Below are 26,340 nucleotides of genomic sequence, written 5' to 3' on the forward strand. Positions count from 1 at the left end.
ATAAACAAAAAAAAAGATTTTATTTTTATAATCAACCACCCATTTCCTCGTTTCAGTGCTGTATTTGTTGTCACTCACTGACTAACAGTAGCTGACGTGTTGTGTTTTCATGCTGGTTAAATGCAAAGAAACTATTAAAAACAAATGTACATCCTGTGAAACTGGTACCACTAGCATTTAAGTGTCCTGAAATGTTGTTAGAAACTAAAAAAAATTAAATCCTGGTCACTCTATGCTCGGAATGACAATTATACACAAGATAAAAGATTATAGGAATTTTGGGAAATGCTGCTCTGTTTCTCATAAGTGATTTATAATAAGAAGAAGTAAGCATGGAAATCACTTTCAGCTGAACATTGTTGCAAGTTTTGTTTTGTGCGTACATTGTAATCTGCAAAAGTTGTTAGTCAGACAGCAATTGCCCACTTTCCTTTTGATTGCTAATGCTTTGGCACCGAACAACATATGCCTTGCGACAGTAGAGGCAGGGAGGCATGGGAGGAGAAGCATAGTTAACTTTGGGATCACACATCTGTGCTTTCTTAATCTCCAACCCTCTATTGTTAAAATTATTACTAGAATTTAATTATCAAAGATTGCTGAGTCATTGTAATAATCTTCCTTATCCTCCCCATTCCCTTCTCCCGTGCCAAACCGCAAATCGATGTTTTTTGTGTGGAACTTGCATCGCAAACCCATGCAAGCAGTCAGAATAAGGAGCATTTCACATGTGTTGGTTTACTCTGGCATAGCCGTTGAAGCCACATAAATAAACCCATTGCATTGTATCTACGTCAATCTGCAACCACAACCACCTCGGCCCTTATTGAACAAGGCAGTGGCACTAAACATCAAAGGTAGGAAAGCAAGAATGAAAAAATAAATAAAAAAACAACACTCCCTTAATCTCAGAAAACAATATTCCAATGCATAAGAAAAACCAATAAAAAAGACGCAGGCCATGCGGTCTGTAATAATTGCAAAGTACATAAACACCAGTCTCTACACGCTTCTAATGCTACTTGTGAAGTTAAATGGGCCTTAAAAATTAATGTGTATCTGTATTTGCATTGGATTTGAATCACTTTGCAAAGGTGCATTTGCTCTGCAGTCATTTCCTCTGCACAAAGCTAGTGTTTGTATTCGCACTGTGTTGTAACCATTAGGAGTTTTTTTTTCTGAGGAATGCACAGAGATTTTGCATCGCAATGCAGCGTAGAGGTGCAGACGTTTTGAAGAATTGCTGTGACGTGCTGAGTGCATGTAATTCACAGGCTTTCTTTTGCGCAAAACACTTCCTTTCCTTGCAGTTTGCTCAAATGAATTGCATTAGGGCCAACTGGAAGTTTAAAGTTCACCTAGTACTTCAATTAATAAACTCATTCAAATATAAAAACTGATACACATTTGACAGTGGGTGTAAGATTTGGAAGACAAAGCAATTGGTACAGATACAGTTAACGCTGATGCTTTTGAATTGACATGTGATATATCATCTGTACTGCAGCTATCAATAACATCACATTCGGCTCCTATTCCCTTGCCTTGAACATTCTGCATGTTCAAGCTGCCATATCTTCCCAGGCCTAAGTGGCGCATGGTTACCTTTTCTTTATGAGCTCAACAGCTTTTATCAGCAAACTCTTATTCAATCCCTTGAGATGCATTACAGGGGGACACTATAGGGGGATACAGTAATGGTCACTTATTGAAACTTTTGAGCAGCTTTTTCCTTTACTAGTGCAGTGACACCAATGTGCAAAGGCGATTGATGCAACTCCCTTAAACACAAAGAGCACATAAAGAGGAATCAAAATTAAGAGCACCAACCACTGTATCACCAACTTCAAGACCGACAGTGACACACAATAGAAGCTAGAATTAAAGGCATTCTGGATAGGAAACAGGACACCCATCTTCTTCACAGAGAGTTGTGATGGTCTGGAACCAGCTCCCCTGCCATGTTGTTGTCATGCTTGCATGGGATCATTGAGAATATGCGGTAGCTGGATCCTGTGGAGCATGATGGATGGAATGGCCCCTTCTTGTTTGTAAATAGTCTCATATTCTTACCTCCAGCCTGAAGGTATAAGCTTTAACCTGCAGTCCAACCACACTGCACCCATGTAAGGCATTCATCACCAGTCATATGGCCACAGTTCGAATCCTGACTGATTAGTCCACAGATGAGAGTGGACATAAGGGTATTAGTTCTCCCTCGGTGGGTGGCTGATTGGCCCCCTTGAGTACAGGTTGCAGTGCCTGTTATCTGAGATTGCTGTTGCTGTGTGGTCAGCGCTGTGTGCAATTAAAGAGTCAGACGCCAGCTGCTCATGTACGACCGGAATACACATCAGAACCACTTTAATTATTATTGTCGCTGCACTAACTTAAGTGTCAGGTTGAAAAGACATGTTTGCTCGCCAGACATCCCCAAAACTATGCTTTCTCTGCCAATGCTATTGAATGAGAAAGCATGACCAGGCAAAGCTTTTGATCCCATCCTCTTATCATTTATGTGGTCTTCTTCCTGGTTGTTTTCTGTCTCTTGGGATCCATTCCATTCAAGGAAAAAAATGATTAAGGCAAGTGGAAAGAGAAAATTAAAAATTAATACATCGAGTAGGCAGATTAGAGCTCAACTTGCAATATATCTGTATCCGCTTACCCCCGACTCCTATACATCTGCTCATTATAAACACCTCTGAGACTTGAAACTGGAGGGCAGAGTGGCCAGGACGAGTCAGTGCTCCACTTGGGTCCACGTCTCCTTGAGCAATGTCTCAGCAGTACCTTTCTCTCATTGAATAAGTAATGCCAGCATCTTAAAACTGAGCAAACTGGGTGGAAACAAAGAAGAGAGCTACTTAAATTCTATTTTACTTGTCATTTTACTGGCTGATGCTTATCATGTGCTTCCAACGAAGCCATGGACACACAATTTGGCAATTAAATTAAACTGCAGTCTAAGTAATTAACACAAACAAGAATCAAATGTGTTTTAAATGAGCTGAGAAAACTTGTCATTTAAACCTTAAATATTTAAGGTGCATTACACATACTTTATTTTAGTTAGAGCTTTATTGCACTGCTCTCCGTGTACTGCAATGTGTCAGCATTTGCATAACTGCTCTAAGAAAGATACAACAAATGCAAAGGTTTTGTTTGAGGGCTGGGTATGATGCAATGTGTTATTGTGGTACTGAAAGGGTTGGGGGGGGGGCAGTAAAACAATGTGAACACTGTGAGATCACAATCTTAGAAAAAACATTTGAACATGATCTGTACAAAAGAACATCAGACACTCAGATTTCAAGAAGTTGTTTTCAGGGAACAGAAATGTGAAAACCAACACAGTCCAAGACAGTCAGCAGATTAGCTTGAATCTCTGAATTGCAATTTTGCAGAGTACATCACTTAACGATTGTGCTTGATATATATATACATTTTTGAATATGATTGCTCCGTACTACAGAGCATATTTGAAAGCTTTTTAGTTATTTCTCTTTTATTAGTGCTAGATCATAATTTAAACATTTACAGAAACAAACAGTGTTCAGACTATGGAATGCCATTCTTAGGGGACTGAAAATTGAAATACAATGCATTGTATAAAACCGGATAAGAAACAAACCAACATTTTTAACAGCTGGAAGAAACAAAACAAAGAACATATATATTTATAACTAAAACCAGAAAACAATCTCCAAACCTACGGCATTTATATCCCTTGTAACTTCTTGTATATGTCAAGTGAACAGTGGATGCAAGAAGAAAGCATTTATACAGTTTTCTGCTGAGAATACAAATAGAGCCGAGTTTCAAACTGAAGCACTAATGAAATCCCAGTGGGTCCTATTTTAAAACCAACAAACAAAACCCCGTTTTTTTTTTTTTTTTTTTTTTACAGTTGCCAGTTGCACACACAGCTACTTACATAGCAATACAAGTCTATGGTTACTTATCTCTGTGACTGATCATGCTTTTTAAGCTGTGTGGAGAGCTCCAGTTGCGCAGTTCCCTACATAATTTGCTCTGAATTCTGACAGTAATTACAGAGGTTTAAATCCAGTAAGAGAAAACACAGGTATTCCTCCCCCAACTTAAACACAGTATTACAACAAGTATTTTAACATTGCAATACAGATCTTAAATACACTTTCGGAATATGTTCTTGTATTTCTCTTTCTTAAAAGTACTAGGAATGGTGTCTTGATGTTGTCAGCTGGATTGAACAGTGCTACTTGGTTATGACTCTCGGACAGAAATAGCAGGGTGGGGCAGATCTGGCTTAAAAGATCAAAACTGTAAGTGAGGGGACGATACAAACACCTGTGATCAAGGTAGGTTTAAAAGGCCACAGGCATTTCACCCAACACTTCTCATCCAAATCCTGCAATTCTCCTCCCTCTTGGCTCCAATGTCCCCATAATACGTTCTTTTCATGTTAGGGCAATGTGAAGTTATACCAAAAAAAAAATCCTCAAGCTTCCACAAGCAGGAGCTGTGACGTTTTTAGAACGCTAGTCACAGCAGTGTATCAGCTCTGACACACAAAGGAATCTTAATAAGGTTTTTCCTGTAATCAAATGCAAAGAATTTGCGTTTGAAAGAAACACACCACCAAGCTGACATTTCAATGTAAGCAAGTGATTAAAGGAAAGAAAAAAATAAAAGCAATAGGCATACAGTGGGGGAAAAAAGTATTTGATCCCCTGCTGATTTTGTATGTTTGCCCACTGACAAAGAAATGATCAGTCTATAATTTTAATGGTAGGTGTATTTTAGCAGTGAGAGACAGAATAACAACAAAAAAATCCAGAAAAACGCATTTCAAAAAAGTTATACATTGATTTGCATGTTAATGAGGGAAATAAGTATTTGACCCCTTCGACTTAGTACTTGGTGGCAAAACCCTTTTTGGCAATCACTGAGGTCAGACGTTTCTTGTAGTTGGCCACCAGGTTTGCACACATCTCAGGAGGGATTTTGTCCCACTCCTCTTTGCAGATCCTCTCCAAGTCATTAAGGTTTCGAGGCTGACGTTTGGCAATTCGAACCTTCAGCTCCCTCCACAGATTTTCTATGGGATTAAGGTCTGGGGACTGGCTAGGCCACTCCAGGACCTTAATGTGCTTCTTCTTGAGCCACTCCTTTGTTGCCTTGGCTGTGTGTTTTGGGTCATTGTCATGCTGGAATACCCATCCACGACCCATTTTCAATGCCCTGGGTGAGGGAAGGAGGTTCTCACCCAAGATTTGACAGTACATGGCCCCGTCCATTGTCCCTTTGATGCGGTGGAGTTGTCCTGTCCCCTTAGCAGAAAAACACCTCCAAAGCATAATGTTTCCACCTCCATGTTTGATGGTGGGGATGGTGTTCTTGGGGTCATTCTTCCTCCTCCAAACACGGCGAGTTGAGTTGATGCCAAAGAGCTCGATTTTGGTCTCATCTGACCACAACACTTTCACCCAGTTCTCCTCTGAATCATTCAGATGTTCAGTGGCAAACTTCAGATGGGCCTGTACATGTGCTTTCTTGAGCAGGGGGACCTTGCGGGCGCTGCAGGATTTCAGTTCTTCACGGCATAGTGTGTTACCAATTGTTTTCTTGGTGACTATGGTCCCAGCTGCCTTGAGATCATTAACAAGATCCTCCCGTGTAGTTCTGGGCTGATTCCTCACCATTCTCATGATCATTGAAACTCCACGAGGTGAGATCTTGCATGGAGCCCCAGACCGAGGGAGACTGACAGTTATTGTGTTTCTTCCATTTGTGAATAATCGCACCAACTGTTGTCACCTTCTCACCAAGCTGCTTGGTGATGGTCTTGTAGCCCATTCCAGCCTTGTGTAGGTCTACAATCTTGTCCCTGACATCCTTGGACAGCTCTTTGGTCTTGGTCATGGTGGAGAGTTTGGAATCTGATGGGTTGATTGCTTCTGTGGACACGTGTCTTTTATACAGGTAACGAGCTGAGATTAGGAGCATTCCCTTTAAGAGAGCGCTCCTAATCTCACCTCGTTACCTGTATAAAAGACACCTGGGAGCCAGAAATCTTGCTGATTGATAGGGGATCAAATACTTATTTCCCTCATTAACATGCAAATCAATTTATAACTTTTTTGAAATGCGTTTTTCTGATTTTTTTTTGCTGTTATTCTGTCTCTCACTGTTAAAATACACCTACCATTAAAATTATAGACTGATCATTTCTTTTTCAGTGGGCAAATGTACAAAATCAGCAGAGGATCAAATACTTTTTTCCCTCACTGTATGTGAATATAACTGCGCAGAGTTAAATGTCGAATGACATCCTTACTTGTGTCATCTTTCTTAACCCTGTGCGCAGTTTTGTCACACAGCAATGACAAGGTCATCATGAGAGAGAAATAAGATCACACACTGAAATACTTCTCAGAGAAAGAATGGGTTATGGTCTCAATAAATGTGTTTAATAAAGAGAGAGAGAGAGAAAAAAAGCAGTCAACTACATATCTCCAAAAGCATTGAAACACAATGCTGCACAAGATGAAACCACAACTGCCAAATATGCAAAAGAATGTGGTTAACCTGCCATCTTCATATGTCAGGGCGTTGATGCAAAACTCCTCTGGCCAAAAAACTTTGAAATAAGTTATGAAGAATGCCTTTCTCAGGGAAGTTGTGTAAAGAAAACAAATCTGTATAGTTTCTCTTACTCCTCAAGAGACTACAGTATGTGAATCAGTCCCTTCAAAGCCACAGTATCATCTTAGCAACCTAGAGGTCGGATCAAAGAAAGACAAAAAGTTGCCATCACATATTGCGCTTCCCGTGGAGAAATGTTCCAGAAACACATCAGTCTTTTAACAACATCAGAGGATTAGTGCTAGGTTAGCTTCCATCTACCTTTATCTGGTCAAATTAGTTGCTGGTTTATTTGACTGGGTTTATATCATGTTTAGGTCTAGATACAGGTGTTCACAAACATCAAAGTGTGGCTACCCTGCAAAGAACACATTTTACCCACTGCTGTAGTCAGGAAATCCACAATGGTACCGTGACATCATTGGCTGACCTATATAGCTTCAATTATAGTGTTATGTATAGACATTGAAGCTGAAATGTGTAAAGGTTTCACGCCTGGTTGTGTTGCTCTGTTTTAGTACAGTTGGCGAAAAATGCTTTCTAGATGTCATGGTGAAGTAGCAATCTGTTTCAACTGACTGAGTGGCTTATATGTCATAGAGGAAAAATGAATAATTCTTGAGATCTGGGTTGTTACTGATATGGTACAATCCATTACCAGTGGAGAAAGGCTTTGTAATGTGTACGAGAGAGGTTAGAAATGGTCCAAAATGAGGGAAACGACAATATTTCTGCAGCTACCGGTAGTGAACTCAAACACATTATTGCTTAGATCACTGTGTTCCTTAGTTATGCTAAGGAAGCGTACAGGAAATGTAAAGATACAGGTGCTCTATACAGTTGCAGTTTCAATGAGAGAACAATACTTATTTTTCTATTTGTCATAGCCACTATAATCAAAGTGCAAGAGACAGCAAGGAAGCAAACTGAAATATTGCAATATTTCACAAGGACTATAATTATCTGCAATAGTGAGTCTCTGGATATTTGTTCATTTGGCTTTTTGAGCTGCACTGGTGGGATAAGTATTGTGCATTTCCTGATTGAGTATAACTTCAAATGAGCTATCTACAGTACTGCCTCAAGTTTCAAGTCAAGTTGCACCACACATAGAAAATATTTTACATCAACTGCCTTAGGCCCATAATTATCATCACCGGATGTTCGTGAGCGAAATCCATTCAAATACCTATAACAATGCAGAAAGATATTTGAGGAACACAAACCTTTGAAGGGAGTTTCAGATGTTGAGAATACAAGGCAGTCAAGACAGTAGGCCACAACATCTAAATGATTGATGTTAATATAATGCTGTTGAGTAATATCCACCAAGTTGTTACTATATGAAAAGTGCAAGCAAATGTGTTGACATAAACAATGGGGACTATCAAATTCATGTTTGTTCCACTCTACCTTAATGTTGTTGTTGTTTTGTTTTCTGAAACTTGTTGAAACTTCTGAAACATATTGTCCCTCTGAATGGTTTTAGTAACGGGAAGGTGATCGAGTGAAGTGGTGTTGGAAAAATAGAATATATACGGAGACTATATACTTCCATTTTTTTAATTTGTTTTCAGAACCTCTGCCGTTTGTTTAGTCTTTCACATTCTTGAAAAAAATATATTGCTGTATTTTCCTGTGTAAAGAATGGGAAATGGCTTGATTTTCCAAATGAATAATCCTAGGTTTTAGACTACAAGAGCAAAATAAAGTGAAATGAAAACAAGTTGTTTTTTCTTGTTTTTAACAAGGGAGGGAGGAGGGCGTCACCATAACTTACACCACTTAAGACATTATTAGTTTTTTCTTTAAGATGCTTTTACTTAATGTTTTACATACTAGACTCACCCCAGAGTTGGCCCCTCAGTGGTGGGTGCCCGAGGACTGGGTCTGCAGTGCCCCCATGTCATCCAGCATCTCCCTGGCAGCCTTGCGCACGGTGGAGTGGCGGCTGGCAGCCAGCTCCTGGATGCGCTTCAGGGGCAGGGTCTCCTGCAGCTCTGTGGCCACCTTGGACATCACCTCCTCCTCCAGCACTAACGACTGCAGCAGCCGCAGGGTGTGGAGGCACACTTCCAAGTCGGGATCTGGCCGAGACACATGGGCAGTGGGGTAGAGGTCAGAGGGGCTGATCTCCGGGGGAAAACACCTCTCTTCACAGGGAGCCTGGAGAGATTACCACGCTGAGAGCAGCTGGTGACTCGCCCGTGATTGTGCACAAGTGATGGCCGCGCTGCTCCTGTGTGTGCAGGGCAAACCCACGCTTGTTTTGTCACACTCATCTGACCTCCCCCCTGTGGCCTGGGCCCCGAGTGACACTAAGAGCCCAGCTGGCCTGCCCCCCACCCCCACTGTCACGTTCCTGGTGTTCAGAAGATGTGAGCTGCACAGCGGGATGCTCTTTCTCATCCCCCCAGTAGTACGTTATTTAATTAGGAGAGAAAAAGCACACACTAATCTTAATCCTGTATTCCTGAACCAGGGGTGTTTAGTCTCTGTGTTCTCTGTTTTGGCAGTGAATAACGTTCCTCTGACTTGTCCGATCGATGATCGAATCGAAAACATGACTTCTAGTCTATCTACCACTTGACTGCACTGAACTAATAATTCATTTTTTTGATAGAAATTATGACTATCAGTGTTAAATGTATGTGGTGTCTTACCCGGCACAAGGAGACAGACTGAGAGGCCCTCCCTGCCTACCAGTGCTTTGTAGAGGCCATACATAATCACAAAACTGCTTGCTGTTGTTTTAACCAGAAGACCTTTAAAAGGAAGACAGTGATTCTAAACACATGCAACCTCTTAACTTGAGCATGAGCAAACCATTAGCCACCATTTTTATTAGCCCTTTGTACAAAATGGTACAGTAATAAACACCATCCACATCAAGACAGATTGTGTTTGTGGTTTTTTTTGCATAAATGTATTTAAAAAAATCCCTTTAAATGAAAATTCAAAATAGACTTTACTGAATAAATACTCATAATTATATCCTTTCTCCATATCTCTAGTTTACTTCAGTTAAATCCTATTTTCTTCTCTGTAGAACTGGACCAGAATGGTAGGTGTTTTCCTGGTATTTATAACCAGGGTTGGGAATCGAAAATCGACTCCAATTCTGGAATTGGATACTTAAGGTGAGGAATCGGATACTTGTTATAAAATTAAAATTTTGATTCCGCTAATCGATTCCTGTGTGCGCATTTTCAGATAGACCGGATTTGTTTTACACATCATTTGTGAGGACCCGAACGGCGATCTGCCAGGAGCTTGCTCGCTAATCTACGTCATCGTCATGTAAACATCAGTCGCGATGGACCGCGGGAAGCCCTCGAAAGTGTGGCTACACTTTGCGAAGTCAGAAGCCGAAAAAGCTAAGTGTAATATTTGTAATAAGCAAATATGTTGCAAGAGAGGTGTCACCACCAACATGTCAAAGCATCTGCGGTTGGTTCACCGTATAGATTTACAAGAGTGCACCGTGTTTGATGCCTTACGTTACCAGAGTGCCTCATCATCTGCTCCATCATTTTTTTACATTTTCTTTATTTGGTTGCAGCCAACAAGTGTGTATTAAAAGAACTTTAATTTAACAGTTTTGCACACATACAGTTCTTAAACGAGTCCTCAGTTTTTATGTACCCTGCTGATTTTTGTTCATGGTATTCAGCTGCAACTAAATGTCTTGTAAAATAAGACACAGAATAAATGTGTTTAATGTGTTCATTTATTTTACCACATTGCAATCGAAACTGGGAATCGATAAGAATCGGAATCGGAATTGGAATCGATAAAATTCAAATGATACCCAACCCTATTTATAACAGGTGCTTTTTACAGTAAGCAGTGACTCTGAGGAATGCAGAAGAACAAAAGAACTCGGTGGAGTCATATGGAAAAAGAACAATGCAGCTTAAAATCACACATATAATCAAATATACCATTTACCAATCTTGTGATCCAGTGGTGCGTTCCTTCATTTTTAGTATCTTTCAAACTTGCCTTTTGCAGAAAAAACAACAAACCAAAAACTAAAACTAAAACAATCAAAGGAAATGCACTGGAACGGAAAAAAAAAATGACGCGACTTTCTAATCCCCTCCCCTCTCCCACATCCACCATATGTTTTCTGTCCTATTATGCCTGTACTTCTCGCCCTCTCCGCCACCCTGAGCGGCTGTGAACAGCTTGTCTCGGTCACATTCTAGCGCCGCATGTCCCTGGCTCTCATGCGGGACCTCTGGGGATCTCTGTGCCTGTGCTGGCGTCACGGCCAGAGGGGCTGCGATAAAGCTTGATGTCACTGCCGCTCAGCACAGGCCTAATAAAGTCACCGCGGCCAACAGATATCTCCCATATCTCTACCTCTGCCACTTGCTCTCCCTCTGGCCAGCTCACCCCCCTCCTTTAGGCCTCTCGCTGGGCTCTGAGTAATTGTATTACATCAGCGCTAAACATCTTATATCTTACCTGTGTAATGTCCTTACGTCGTGGCCATTAGCACCCGTTTCCCCTGCTGCCAGCATTCCTATACCCAGCCAACACATACGCCTGACAGTTTAGTGGCCATATGGCGGCACACTCGCTTCGTAAAGATTTCCAATGTACCAGCACTTACTGACAGACCACAGCAAAACTTTGCAATGCTTCAGTTTTTGATTTGTGCACTAAAAGAGGAAAACAAAAGAAAAAAACACTTGTATTTTCTGTCTGCTGATTCAATGTTGTGTTTTTGGACTGTACTGTACTGAGCCCCTCTCTGCAGCGTTAACCCACTTTCTGTCTCAGGACTCTGTAGACATTTTTGCTTTCTGCGGGTGTGTTGCATTCATCGTACAGCACGTGTTACTTTGCATCCATGCCACGGCACTTGCGTTATGTAAGTACAGCCCTGCATATGGACTGTGCTGTGTTAATGATTCTTGTAAACCTCATCAAGGGCCCTGGATGTGCCCGCACGATGAATAATTAAAAAACGATACTAATAAGGGCAGGCTTTTCTCGCTCCTGACAGCCAGGTTAAGACACCACTGTTTTTGGGAAGGGGCGTGCTGTGACACCGCAGCGGGAAGATCGCGACTAATTACCTCCGAAATACCAGTGATGACCTCAGTCTCCATGCACAAGTCCTCCGAGCTCTCAGTGCTTAATTGAATTACGCACACCGTGTTCATGTAATCCATGTGATCCGTGTTCACACTTCCACACCATAATTACACCGCGGCGGATTATGACCTCAGTGTTTCCGCTGGTAGACGCTGACGGGAGTGAGGGTGGTTGCCAGCGATATTGAACTGCACATGCAAGGATGTCATGTTTTATTCATGGCAGATTAAACGTTTCCCTTTAGCCTCCAGAAAATATCATTATAAATCAGTGCTAAGTGGCTTTGTATAGCTCCAGTTATGTAGGGCCAAGATACACCACTCTACAGTGTTGGAATAGAAATAATAATAATATGATTATTGTGTTTCTTAGCAGACACCCTTTTCCTGGGCAACTTACAATATATCACAGCTGGATTTTTACTGGAGCACTCTAGGTACAGTACGTTGCTCAAGGGTACAACAGCAGTGTCCCCCACCTGGGATTGAACCCAAGACCCTCCACTTCAGAGTTCAGAGCCCTGATCACTACTCCACATCATTCCCCACTAGTACTATCACTAATAGTAATAATAATAATACAAATGGGGAATAATTGATACTCAAAAGCATATAACGATTGCCAGTGCAGGAATAATCACAAACAGAAGCCCTTCTATTGTGGAGGCCTGACACCACAAGTCCAAGAAAATATCCCAGTCTTAGTGCTGTACACATGCTTGTATTATGAGTACTATAAACTGGCTCTTGGGTTCACTATTTAGATGTCAGATGTATGCCTGCACAGATTAAGACCCTTTTCATAATCGTCAAGCAAGGGTTGGGTGAGGACTATGCACATTGCAGTTCCTTGACTCATTTTCGGACACACAGGATAATGGAGTCACGTTATCCCGTTGTGTGCAGATTATGGAGAGGGTCTGTGACAGGCTTCTGATGGGAAGATGGCATGACATGAGGCCTGGCATATTCTCTGTCTGGCAGTGACCCTTTTTGGCAGCTTTACATGACCCTCTTTTAATGCCCCTTTTGCCCCTTTTCACTTTCAATGCTGAATCTTCTTTGCAAAGGTGAGTTAAAGACCACACCAATGCCTGCTGCCTGGAAGCAATCAAAAGCACAGACCCTGTACAAAATCATCTTTCTGACCCGTGACTAGAACTATGAAATCTGCTCAGGTTTTGTGGATTTTTTTCCTCTTCTTGTTTCTGTATTTTGTTTTGTTTTTAATGTGGTATTTCTTAATCTGATTCAAATTAATAATTTTAATATTCTGGGCGTCAGTGTGGTTTGTGGTGCAGTACGCCCTCCCCTGTTCTTACTCATAGGATCTGCATGATGGCTTGTTATCTCGCAGGTGGTATAGCGAGATAAGGGCTCAGGAACAGAGGAGTGTGATCCACACTGGTCACGATAATGATGGTAGCTGGAGGAACGATAACAAGTGAGATAATACTGATACCTTGCAGAAGGGACCACAGGAGAGGAATGAGTCCAGGACTGTCGCTGATGTATTTCAGGCCTTTCACATTGATGCTGACGTTATACAGAGTCATCAGCATCAACCTGCAAAGAAGCTCACAATCAAACTCACACTTTGCACTTTGTTCCTCTTTTTACTTCTCTGAATGAGAATTCAGCAAGAAAGGGGAATTAGTTACAGGTCATGTTAATGGGATATCTACCTGTGGTGTTTGTTTGTTTGTTTGTGTGTGTTTTGTTTTGTTTTGTTTCTTGCCTTTTGTTGTAGCCTGATTACTTGGTGCTCAGCAACCCCCTTGACTTCCAAACCCTATTCACAGGTCTCAAGCTGGTGCAGGCAGCTGAGTGACATTTACCAATAATAAATGAGGGGGGATGGGAAAATGTCACCAGGAAAAGGGAAGGCTTCTATCTGAGCCAGTCTTGAGATCAAAACACATGTGGTGTCTCCAGTGTCTCTAGCTCTTATTGAGTACAAAAAAAAAAAAAGGAAAGTTACAAAAAAATATAAAGTCACTCACACTTTGAGTTTAGAGCAGACTCCAGGTTTCATTTCCCCCAGAAGCTGCATCATGGTGTCAAGAAGGACCTGGGAGGAGCTGGAGAGGAAATCTCGACCGCTGGCCACGGCGGCGATATCTGAAGCACAGAGACAGGAGACAAGATTGGGACAGGGCACAAACCACAGCCACGCCACGATCCAGAGCCAGAGAGAAACAAAAAATGGGCCAGTCTGCGAACAGAGAACTAGAGTTTTTCATTTTTCATTTATTCGTAAATATTTTTGCCATCCAGCTACAGTTTCATTTTTTTTTGCTTTTAGCTGGTGGGTCAAAGTTTTCATTTAATCTGGTCTCTAGTCTAAATCAATCAAAACTTTCCACTAGTTCTGTCACCAGTCTAGAAGACATTCAGTTGTAGTTTAACATTTATAGAGAGCGGACTTTTATTAGTACCTAATCCGAATTTCGTCTCTGTTTCATGTATTAGACCTGCTACAGTCATCTGGTTTCAACTAAGCAATCTCCCACCCTCTTCCCCAACTAGTGTGTTTTGGTGTGCGATGATGTCAAGTGAGGAGCTAATAAGAGACTGCCTTGAGCTGATCCTATTCCAACGTGATAGTGGTTTAAAGCATTTCATTACACTGGAATGAAGGACGGGTCTGGCTGAATTAAAATGATTAATTAAATGTATAGATGGGGCAAGAATGGCACTTGGTAGAGCTTATTCAGCCGGCACGTGCACATAGAAAATGAGGTAGGTAGGAACAGTGCCATGTAAGTGGTTCTGCAAGATATGGAGGAAATACTGTTCTCCTCACAGTGTGTCCCATCTGTATTTATGGTATATGACAGATTTGTGGAACATTTGTGTTTTTCCAACTTTAAAAACAGTAGGCTGTGGCTTCCTCTTGAAAATCAATGCTCTATACAGCAATCTCAAAGACTAAAAACTCAAGCCAAGCCAACATTTCAACGCTGCTATGTCTGCACTGGGGGAAAACACCCCCCCCCACCCAGCCCACTATATCACCATGAAATCAAACAGAAAGTGCTGTCCATTAGCACCTATATTGGAGATGTCACAATTCCTTAATTTCCATTATCCTCCCACAATTCCTTCTGGCCTTTCTGCCTTTTGCATTCTGAGAGGGTCGGCGAGCTGCACATCATTCCGCATCATCCCATGCCATTTTGGCCCATTTTCAAAGTTAATCAAGAAGCTGAGTTGCTGCAGAGGGAGCGGGGGTCGGGACATTGTCTGTGGTTTTCGCCCATAGTGCGGCACAGATAAGCAGCCTTTAGATTAAATCAAGCTGCACTGAAGTAAAGTCACCTTGAGCTTGTGTGTGTACCATTGCCTCCCTCATGGTGGATGACTGAAAAACAACAGCTCGGACCTCAGCACAGCTCTCTGTTTTTCGCTCTCACATTTGTTATTGATCAAAACAGGCTGTGAGCTGGGACTTCCCGTCACAGGTAATCCAGCAGTGCCAGGGAAACCACGTCAAAGGGAGGGCAAAGATGCTCAGTTTATGGTAATAGTGAAAAAGGAACTTGCAGGTTTGAGACCAGAACTGTTGGTGACTTTTCGCTTCCTCCAGGAAGACAAAGCATAATAACAATTAGCTGGAATACTATGGTCAGTCGATTCAGTTTGCACCCTATCAAGAGTAACTCACACTTTCCTTGTAGTCCTGGTTCCTTCTGAAGCACAGCAAACGATCTACATTTAATTAATTTAATTCACGATCTTCATATATATGAAATGAAAAATTCAAGATACATCTGGCATTAATAAAACAACCTTAACTACGCATTAATGGTCTCCAACCCTAGTCTTGGAGAGCCCCGTCCTGTTAGTATTACTGGTCGCCTTCAATCACCAATTTCACAGCACTGGGACCACAGGTCACATATTAATCAATTAAAGCAAGTCATCTGGTCAATTAAGATGCACGTGTTCTGGTTGGCTTCAGGTTAGTCAGACGCTTGTTCCAAATGCTCTCTAAATGAAAACAATTCAACAAAATAATGATCAGAATCAGACATTTACAAACCTTTATGAATCAGTGACTTAAGGGACAACCAGTATAACCTTTTGAGTATGATGCTCAGCAGGACAAGGTCAGGAAACCATCAGTCTTCCCAAAGCAGGCACCTTATGTCCTCTCTCCCGGATTCTACTTCTCTGCTCCCCGCATGGATCTCCAGGTCCCCTCCCCTCCCTACACCTTACAGGGGTCAGAGGAAGCCTACAGGGGCTATGCCTACCTCTGCTTTGATCTGCCCCTCGACCTCCCGTCAGTCCTGCCCTACTGACAACTATACTCCTCCTCCCTCTTCCACGTCAAGAACTTCGATCTGCCCCTCAGGGTCCATGGAGGAGTCGACTGTGGCCTGCAGCTCCCCCCTGCTCAAAGTGCTCTTCCCTCAGTCGCACCCAAGGAGGAGAGGTAGGTGAAGGCAGTCAAAAGCAATATGGCTCTTATAGAGGCCGTGTGGTGGATTTCTGGGCAATTCATCAGCTAGACTCAGATCAGTGCAGACAGGAATAGGTCTGAATGTGCAGCTCTGAGAGACGTCAACAGCAGCTACATCATTCAGAGCTGCCCCACTGTCTATTCAGATCTCATTAAGAAATGTAATTTAAAACTGTTGCGCACATTATGTACCTTAAAGCATAAGAAACCCTTGCATAAAAACTCATCTTTACTGAAGAGTCAGCATATCCTTCTCTAACTGTGTTCAATGATTTCTGTTTCTTTTTGTGGAGGAGGGAGATGTCTTCCAGAATATTAAAGAAGACTGAAAAAGCCACTTAGAACGCAACACAAAGAACTACAGTCCAGACTATAATAAAACAAAATAATCCTGTGTGTCTGTGTATACAGTATCTGTACTGTTGCAGACAGTTCACTGAAACAAGATTTTTGTAATTACAATATGTTTTTTTATATATATATTATATATTCTCAAATTATATCAGACATTCCACCCCAAGAATATAATAGAAAAGACTCCAGGTACATTTTAGTTCAGAGAGGGTCCCAATAACAGTTGCTGAGTTAAGTATTGGCACCCCTGTCAGAATTCTGCTTAATGAATTCTGGAATATTCACTAGTTTCTTTATAGCCACCTTGTTGGTGTAGTTATATACAGTTTTAAAAGACAATTATCCTGCTTGACCCACAATGGAACCAAACAATGATTTTAGGGAGCTGGAATTTCACAGCATGCCTTCCTGTGTGTGTTTCACAGCACCAAGACAACTGCCTTGGGTTTGCAATTGGCCAGTCGAGACGGCATGGCCAACTTATTAAAAAACAAACCACATTCTCGGCTGGGTCTGTACTGTACTCCAAATCTCTACCCAGCATTCACACTCCCGAATGCCTGAGGTGGCCTTGGGATAGAGCTGTCGTTTTAAGGTCAGGCCAGGGCAGATGGGCTTCTGGAGAATCTCGATGGAAACTCAGCAGCTGACAAACAGTGACGTCAGCAACAGCAGTGAACACTCAATGTATTCTTGTTTTATTTAAACCTACACACACACACACACACACACTCACACACACAACAAACTTCTAGAGGAGTGCCAATCCTGCCATCAAACCCCGAGGCATTACATATTTCAGTAAATTGCGATGACTATTAACACAGCAGCAGGGAAGAAGAAGTGTCAGATGGCACCAGATTGCAAAGGTGTTCTTTCCCTCGCCCTCACCCTCCCACAGTATGCATATGGAACACTTGCCCTGACACAGAGATGACAGAGTAACTGAGGTGAAGGTGAAGAAAAGAGAAACTATGAGCAATCTTGCTGTAAAAAAAAGTGTGATGGCCATGTGCATCTCCTCAACTCTCAACATCCATTTCCTATTTGTTTGAGAGTCACTTCTTGGAACTGGTTTGCTTTCTGTGCTGCAGGCCGATCACCTCCCCCGGGCGATAACCCCTTAATCGGTCGCAGCATACAAAGATTTCAAATAACTCACATGTCATCAAGACGCCTACGATGGGGAAAGACATCAGCACTCATTGGACATTAATTTCCCAATTTGTCGAATGATTTACCCATGAGGAATACCAGCAGATTGAATTCACTTTACTACATTTTGCCCTTTTTCAAATTCAGATTATTTTTTTACAAGAATCTTTGCGTGAGCAGGTAAGACGTAAATATGTGGCAGTAACTCTAATAGACACTGGCCCTTACTCCACATTGGAAAATTAGGCCCAGCGTAATTTCTGTTTGATCTGCAAGAAGTTTTTTCCGAAGGGAACAACACACATTTATCCTACCTACAGCTCATTCATAATCTGAAAGTCACAAGAAATCTTTCTACAAATTTAAAGGATTACATTTCACTCACTAGCAGTCTCTTATTAGTGTAATGCGCCTTAAATTGCAAAAATGTTCCCTTCCTCTCGTTTGTATCCAAGTGTTTATAAAAGCATGAAAACCCCTGATTGTAGCCGAAAGATCACTTGGAGGTTTGCAGGTAATTAGTTACACGGCTTGTGACTCCCTGGAGGGGCGTGGAATCTATGGTGTGTCTGTGGCGCAAGAGAAGAAAATAAATAACTAAAACGGGAAAATAGAAAATGATTGAATTCCCCTGTGCTTACTGGTGATGACGCCTGCCAGCGCTAAAACAAACTGATTGTCATCAGAGCTGAGGTCCTGCTGCTCCGGCCTGACGTAATCCTCCAGCGAGTTCACAAAGCTCTGCAGTGTCTGCCCTGACACGGTGAAGAAGGTCTCCGCTCGGCTCTGCAAACACACACACGCACACGCACACACACGCACACACACACCCCCACACACAGGCACAGAGACACAGACACAGGCACAGAGACACAGACACAGGCACATAGACACAGACACACACACACTGTCACTTACAGGGTAACAGCATCACTAGAAAAATTGGTCTATACAATACAGTAAAAGCCAGTAAGGTTTAAGATAATAAAATAGTCTACAGGTATAATTTTTTTAATTGTAAAACTTGTAAAACTTTACTTTAGAACTATATATATATATATATATATATATATATATATATATATAAGTTAAGTTAAATACTAATATTAGTATTTTTTAGAACTAGTATTAAGCAATTTATTGTTTTATGTGTTCTCTTTCCCTTATTATATTCATAATAGGATAAGGCACATCTGGCAATACAAACTAATCAGACAATCAATCGTTTTCCTATTGGCTTGGGGATTTTCAGTAATTGGTTTGATTCTTAGGAAAGGACTTGGGACTAAACAAAAGCAAACACAATGCAGATGTAAAAACATATGAGGAAAGCAACATGAACAATGTCCCGAACCTCTGCATTCTCTGCAGTATATAAAATCGAGACCATCTTATTTATGTGACAATGAAGTCCCCACTTCACTCATGTGCCTTGTTTTCAACCGTTCTGTGATCAATTAAATTTTGTATCATCTACTGCTGTGCTTACTGTCTTTAATTTATAGTTTCTTTTTCTTTTTTTTCTAAACGTGTGACGCACAGAAAGGGAGAGAGGGAGAGGGAGAGAGAGAAAGAGAGCGAGAAAGAGTGGGGGGAGAGGGAATCTTAGCCTCCATTCAAGCAGCAAGACCTGATTTCATAAATCAGTCTTCACAATTCAGTGCTTTCTGTAATTGGTAATCACTAGCCCTGTCCCTGTCCTAGTACTTCACTGTTATCTGCCATCACTGCACACAGTAAAAATCTGTTCAGACAGCAGTGACCCCACACAATGCGTATTTCCTCAGCTGCCTGGAGCCACGCTGCACTGGCCTATCATGCGATGTTCATCTTGTGGCTTGCGTAACATGAGCAGTAGAGTCAGCACATTTGTGGTAACCTGTAGGAGCTGAGAAGCCCCCCTGATATTTCTGACGTAATCATCCGGCCCCTCGGATTTGTTTCTTTTGTAGGGATTCACCTTGGATGCCTACTGAATTAGTGAATAGTGCCACACAATTGCTACAAGTCACATGAGGAAACAGTGGGTTCTTTCACTGCCTGGTTTCGGAGAGATGCCGGTGTCTGTGGAGATAGCTTTTTGGGGGACGGACACTCACGCTAGACAGGATGTCCTTGACTGCCTCCTCTTTGCTGGAGGTGCTCCAGAGCAGGGTGCACACCGCCGCCCCCATCTGGGTGCAGTATTCGGCCTGCTGCTGCAGCTGCTCCCGTGCTTCATACAGATGCTCCTTAAGTACCAGCTTCTCCTGGAGGTAGAGACCCTGTCAGCACCAGCAGCACGGTACCACAACATCATCCCACCAGCAGCACGGTTTTCCAAGATTCAACTGTCCCTAGTGAAGCACAGCGTAGAGGATCTTAAATCAAGTTACTTGCGAGTCATAAACTGTATGACTTTATCATCTTTTATACTCTGTATTTCTGTCAGTGTAACTTCAAATCAGCTAGTTGTTGGTATACTTTTAGGTTCCTCTCCACTTTTTCATGAACATTTTTATCCACATTAAAATCCTTCCACCACCTCCCAAATAACCAGCAGCAGCAACGTACACACAGGCCAGTAACCCCTGCTGGACTGATTACCCCTGGCATTAGCAGCTGTAGGTTAAAGGGTTTTGGGATAGGAGCTATAAGCGTGTGCCCTTTTGCTGGACTTATCGGGCCAAGCTGCACCAATAAGGTCAACTGGATTAGCAGCCTTTGCTGATAAGATCAACTTCATTAAATTGCTTAGCACCGGGCCTTGGCATCTCTCGCTTGCCTGATACACCCGTGTCAGTGGGCTTTCACTTTGTAGAAGATTAGGAACGTCTTACAGCACTGAAGTGATTCAGGCGCTTCACAAGTTACAGGATTGGATCCACTCAAAGGAGCTGAGAAAAGACTTATACTCCAAGGGGGCTGTCTTCACGGCAGTTTTCAATTACGCTCATTCTCAGCCAATGAAGAGGTGAGGTGTGAAAGGGCCTCTTGATATGAAGATGAGGGCTCTTAAAGTCATGTTTGTATTTGTTCTATTCTATTTCAGGTCTTTTCAAGGACATAAAGTCCTCATTAAAGACACAGAAAGGTCCCCAAGTTACCAGGCAGGCTGTAGACAGAACTCTGAGCGAAAAAGGGCTACGATCATTACCCCTTACAGGTAGTGGGTCCCTTCTGTACAGCTGAAAACACCACAAGATGTCTCGTGTCTAACTCAGTGGGCCGCAGCTCTCTGTTCTGTGACTACAGGCCCTTTTTTACCTGAGCAAACTGCTGTAGATGTGAGGAAGTGTGTTGCTTAAAGGTGTAGGATGAGCAGAACTGCACTGTCACCTGTGCAGCAAAGATTAACCCTACATCCCCACCGCCCTGTATCCCACTGCTGCCACCAACACCTCTCCTCCCGCCTCAGCGAAGCAGAGACAGGCTAAAGGCTCACTAATCTACAGACATTGTGTAGGCCCTTAAGAAAATAAAACAGAGCTGCATGAACAACTAAGAACAATCTCTCAGTCTTTGCATTTATTTCTTCAATGTAAGGGTAAAAATAAGATTATCAGACTGATACAGAGAAGGGGGAACAGCAAGTGCATACTTCAAACATAGCACCTCACTGTTTAAGTTAAGTTCAAATGGCGAGGATGCAAAAGCAGCTCACATCAGCGAGTGTTGCTTCAGCTGTTTAAGTGGGGTGGCTGGCTGTAATGCCTTTCATTGTTCACATCCTGTCAAGCTTTGTTTTTCAGCTTTTAAGTCGACATCAGTCACTTGCTAGGACGTCGGCTCCTAATCGTGCAGGGGTCGTGCCCTGCAGGCTGCTGTCTCACTTGGCGATGTCATTGGAAGCTGCAGAACACCCCCTCTCCAGACCTGCACATTGGGGGAAGTCGTTATTTTGCAAAGTACCACGGGAGTGTACATGTGTTCCTCTTTATAAAATGACCACATGGCACATATGGATGCAGGAAACCAAGGAAGTGTGGTTAAGCTGATTGTCTCTCATTGCAGCAAGGGATGTTTCACATTAGGATCCCGCCACTTACATTCGTGTCGCATCAAGATTAAACTGATCTGGTCTGAGATAGTAGAAAACTTCCGATCGTGCACGGGTAATTTGGGCATCCTGTTACAGCCACGTAAAAGTAATTGGCAAGAACGTGGGCTGTATGATTTATTCACCACTTGTCATCTTATCTTGTTAGCCTAGAGGTAATGAAATGGCTACTGATTAAGAACCTGTATGCTTTGAACCATCAAGAGTTCATGTTCAATCTGATAATCGTGTGTCATGTGTCTCTCAGAAACCTGACTGGAGATGCTGGGTTAGCTCATGTTGGGATTTTGCGGGCTGAGAGACACACTGCAGCCTACTTGCTTGCTGGCAGAGACTTCAGAAAGCTGGGTTGTCGAAGTAATAAGAAGTAGAGGTCCGTAGAACATGTAGCAATGGGAATGCTGTGTCTTTAAGCTTTTATAAGCACAAAAAAGGTCATCCTGACCTAGAGAATGTCAACAGAAGAGCAATGGATGTAATTGCTTAACTTCACACTCTCGCCACTGAAAAAGGCAACCTAACCCTTCCAGCTCATGCCAGGGCATGACATCGATGCCACCAGAACTCTAATTACTTTAATTGAGCAGCAGATCACCTCAATAATTAAGGACTTGTTAGAACAAAGGCTTGCAATGGAATACAATGGGAAAGGAGCGTCCAAGATGCCTTCCTGTAGCCTTGAACAGTGGATGCCAACTCTGGTTCAAGAGTATGGCCTATGTCTGCAGATTCTGAGCTCTGTACTACTTATGAGTTAATGAAACTATCTCTGCTGAACTGGACTTTCATATTATTATTATCAGCAATTATTACCAGCTGTCTAACAACTAGAGCTCAGCAGGAACCAAAAACAGCAAACAGAAGGGGAAGCCCTGACCTACAGCAAAGACTGAGGGGATGACCAAAACACCTCTCTGGAATGGAGGTGTGTGATGCTCATTAAGGACAGGAGACGGATAGCACTACATTATCCATTTCGAGAAAGACTGCTGATTCACTGGTAGGTGTCAAGAAATTGGATGTTTCAAGATCAGCGACAGATGTACAAAAGGTTATCGTGGGCTTCTCTAAAGAGCATGAGTGATTACTGTAAAACATCCACTGTCACCTCACTTTATTCATTTACATTTTTGGAAAGGCAACAAGGGAAGGAAAAATCCCTCATGAAAAAAGTCTAACAGCTGCCGGCTGTAATTAAACATCAGTGTGTAAGTGTGACTGCACAGGGACACACAAACACTCACGCACACACATTGATACATAGATAGGATGTAACTGGAAATGATGAATCCCCCATAAGGTCTGGGCACAGAGCAAAGACTTCACCAGAGATCTGTGCAACTGTTTTAGAAATACATTACCAATAATGTCAACTAGCTGTCCGTATCAATCGGTGGCCACTAAGGTGCAATGTTGTGTTTACTCTCTAGTCTCTTGTCAAGTTCACCCTGCTATGCACAACCAAGGATTCTTGAATGTTTAGGCCTCACTGCCCTGACCTACATGTGCTTTGGCCCTTACAGCACATTTCGTTAATTCACATTCCAAGACACAGACATAAGAACTCTGGGAAAATGTTTGATTTAAGTTGGACTGTAAATCTGTAACCTCTGATAGTTCACATTATATGCTTAGTGAACGATTCACCACAGAACTGGCAAGATCCTTTCTGGGCTGTGTTTTTTTCCCTCTTCTTTTTATAAGTCAGACGGTTATGAGCATCTTCTTTAGCAAAACAAATAGCAGAGTTCTGAGGACACTCATGCCCCTCCCTCAATCCAATGCATGGTTTATAATATTGTAGTGAGGGAAGTTTGGAGCTCCGGGGGGGGGGGTGTGGAAAGGGCAGACTAAAAGTGCTGGTGTTTGAAGTCACTGTTACATCAGTAACACACTGCCAGAAATAATAAGTGAGCCAGACTGATGTAATTGCCACTGGTCCACAATTACAGCGCTAGCACAATTACAATTACAATTACACCTGTAACTTTAAGTTAATTTCACGAAATGGTTCAGGATTGCTATCCATTGTAATAAAATAATGTCCCTTTAATATAAATGGTGCCATTCACTCTCTAAGTTAATAATTCTGCACATTACAGTTACAGGGCAATTTGAGAGCTCCAAATAATGTAGACTGACTGGCGTAGAAAACAATATTTTAGATTCTTCTTCCCCCTACCGCCTGCATTGCTTATATCCCTGTGCGTCCAAACAGGTAACTAACTCCTATACAGAAGTTCTACACAAGCTGTCTCACAAATGTGAGGACAGCTTAGTGCATCCCTCATTAAAAAGCAAACACAGAAACAGACGATAGACAGACAGTTAATAAGCAAACGTGGCACCTCTCTTTCTCTCTGGCACTCAATTTGGGCAGCGTCTAGCCGGGAGCATAAGTGTTTGCATTCCTGCTTCAGCTGTCCCTGCTCGTGCTCAGTCCTGTCTCTCACTACCACAGGGGAATAAGGGGAAATACTGGCTCACATGATGGGTAAGGGAGACTCCTATCCTTTCCATGAAAAAAAGTGCCATAGAGGCAAACGATATCAGCCACACTGCCGGAACAGTACTCTCCCTCATGGGGGCGGTTAAATGGTCAACAAGTAAAGACCTGAAAAACAAGTTAACAAGTCTTAATTCAGCAATTTCGAGGACTAATTAAGTCATTGCAAACTTGGCTGCAATGAAAAACAGAGGACTATAAGGCCCAGGCCGGGGTCGGCTGATGTGTCTGCCAAGGTATAAAATGTCGGAATTGTAGCGAGACGAAAAAAAAAATCGCATATGTGAATCTTTTCAGTGCACATTTTAATTAGGTGCAGTTCTCTAACCTAATATAAAGATTTGAAAAATGATGATTTACAACCAGTGTCCAGAGTCCCAGTCTTGGGGGGTCACTGTGTTTTAGTGTTTCCACTCCAACTGAGCTCCTGGCAGCCAAAGTGTGCTCATTAGTGGCTCAACTGGACCAGTTTAGCAGGTGTTTAGGCTTTTGGGGGTTATAAAACCTTATGAAACTTACCACAACATAATATGGCCCCCCAGGAACAGATTTCCATTCAAATATGTTAAAGGTTCTATACGACCGTAAAACCATATTTAAGTGCAGGAGATCTGGATTGAAATCACTGCAAAGTGTGGAGAAGGTATAGTAAACCATGCCAAAACATGGTGAAGCTAAAAAAAAAAAGACAATTACTGTGTAAATGTACTGAGGCAAACCGACACATTTCTTTCAAGCTTGACATATTTGCTTTTTAAATATTTTGTCACTAGTACTCTCAGAATAATTGCAGTCTACAGGTACTAATACTTTTCAGACACATAAAGGCTGATCTGTCTCAGCGAGGCAATTGCAATTGTTTGCTTTAAATCTCTAGTCATCTTCATTGTCCTGCCTTTATTATAATGCATGCATTGATGTTCGCGTATATGCAATGACTGCATCATACAGTACAGGGTTGCGCTCCCTTTATTATAATGCATTCATTATACATATTTAAAAAGACACAATACATTTCGATCGAAAGGAAACACTTACTTGCTTCTGACACACTCAGTTTGTTGAGCATCTCAAACAGTTCCACGTTTAGAACTTTAGGCAGGAATTCTCGAACCTGCATCACTTCTGTGGTCAATCTTTCCAAGTCTCTCTTTCGGATTTTCACATATTCTTCCTTGTCACCCTCCTGAGAATTAAATGGCCACCAACATTAAACCCTTCACCTCCTATGTAAGTATATATCACTTATAGACAACTACGTCTGCCACACAAATAAATAAAGAAAAGCAATGTTATACTTTTGTACACTGGTGTGGCCTTCTCAGAACTCAATTTGCAATCTTATTTGAATTACAAGGGCGACCCCCGCTGGTGTGTAAAACAAGTAAAAATCAAAATACTGCACATTTCTGCTCGGTTTGATCGATTTTTCATTTCTGTCCCTTCAAAAATAATAACGTCACCGTAGACACGGACGCTCAAACCATATGCTGGGCCCAGTTCCACAACGCAGCTAAAAAAAAGCCACACAGATCGAAAGGGAATAAAATGAGCAGGTTATCGATCCAAACTAATACAGAATCAACAAGAAATGTATTTAATAATTGGTATTTTCCCCGAGCAAAGCGAAAAGGCGGGTGTCGATTTCGTGTGACATCGTAAACGACGTCGTGACGTAGCGTCTTTTCCAACACAATCCTGTATCTACACATTATTGCGGACGGAGGGATAATACCTTTCGTTTCTTGTCGGCTTCACCGTCAAGTTTGTACATCTTTTTGTTGATCGCACACAATTTTAAGTTACACAACACGACCTGATTTTATTTCCGCAGGTAAACCTGAAAAGACTGGCCTGGGGTCCTATCTTATCTATGTACAGTTGATGGGCGCCCCCTAGTGGAGTTAAGTTCAATACAACAAGATAATGCAATGTTTTCACTCACACGAATGACTTATTTTACTTATAACAATTAAAACATTGACGAATTACTATTATTTACTGTTGCACATTTACATGGATTCAATTGTTCTATCTATCTAACGTTTTGATTGCATTTTTGTTAAGTAACTTCACGTAT

General features: G+C 42.0%; 1 protein-coding gene across 1 annotated transcript; it reads right to left on the reverse strand.

Annotated features, from left to right (window-relative positions):
* Positions 1–6,440: 6,440 nt before the first annotated feature.
* hsf2bp (heat shock transcription factor 2 binding protein) lies at positions 6,441–26,034 on the reverse strand. Its single transcript, XM_066707614.1, has 9 exons — positions 25,996–26,034; positions 25,299–25,446; positions 24,103–24,206; positions 19,815–19,964; positions 18,357–18,501; positions 13,742–13,859; positions 13,201–13,304; positions 8,479–8,717; positions 6,441–6,762 (listed from the first exon to the last, which is right to left on the reverse strand). Exons 1-8 carry the CDS (start codon positions 26,032–26,034, stop codon positions 8,494–8,496), a joined length of 1,032 nt encoding a protein of 343 aa, XP_066563711.1. The 3' UTR covers positions 6,441–6,762; positions 8,479–8,493.
* Positions 26,035–26,340: the final 306 nt, after the last annotated feature.

This window comes from Amia ocellicauda, chromosome 6 (assembly GCF_036373705.1).
Source record: "Amia ocellicauda isolate fAmiCal2 chromosome 6, fAmiCal2.hap1, whole genome shotgun sequence".
Lineage (NCBI taxonomy): Eukaryota > Metazoa > Chordata > Actinopteri > Amiiformes > Amiidae > Amia > Amia ocellicauda.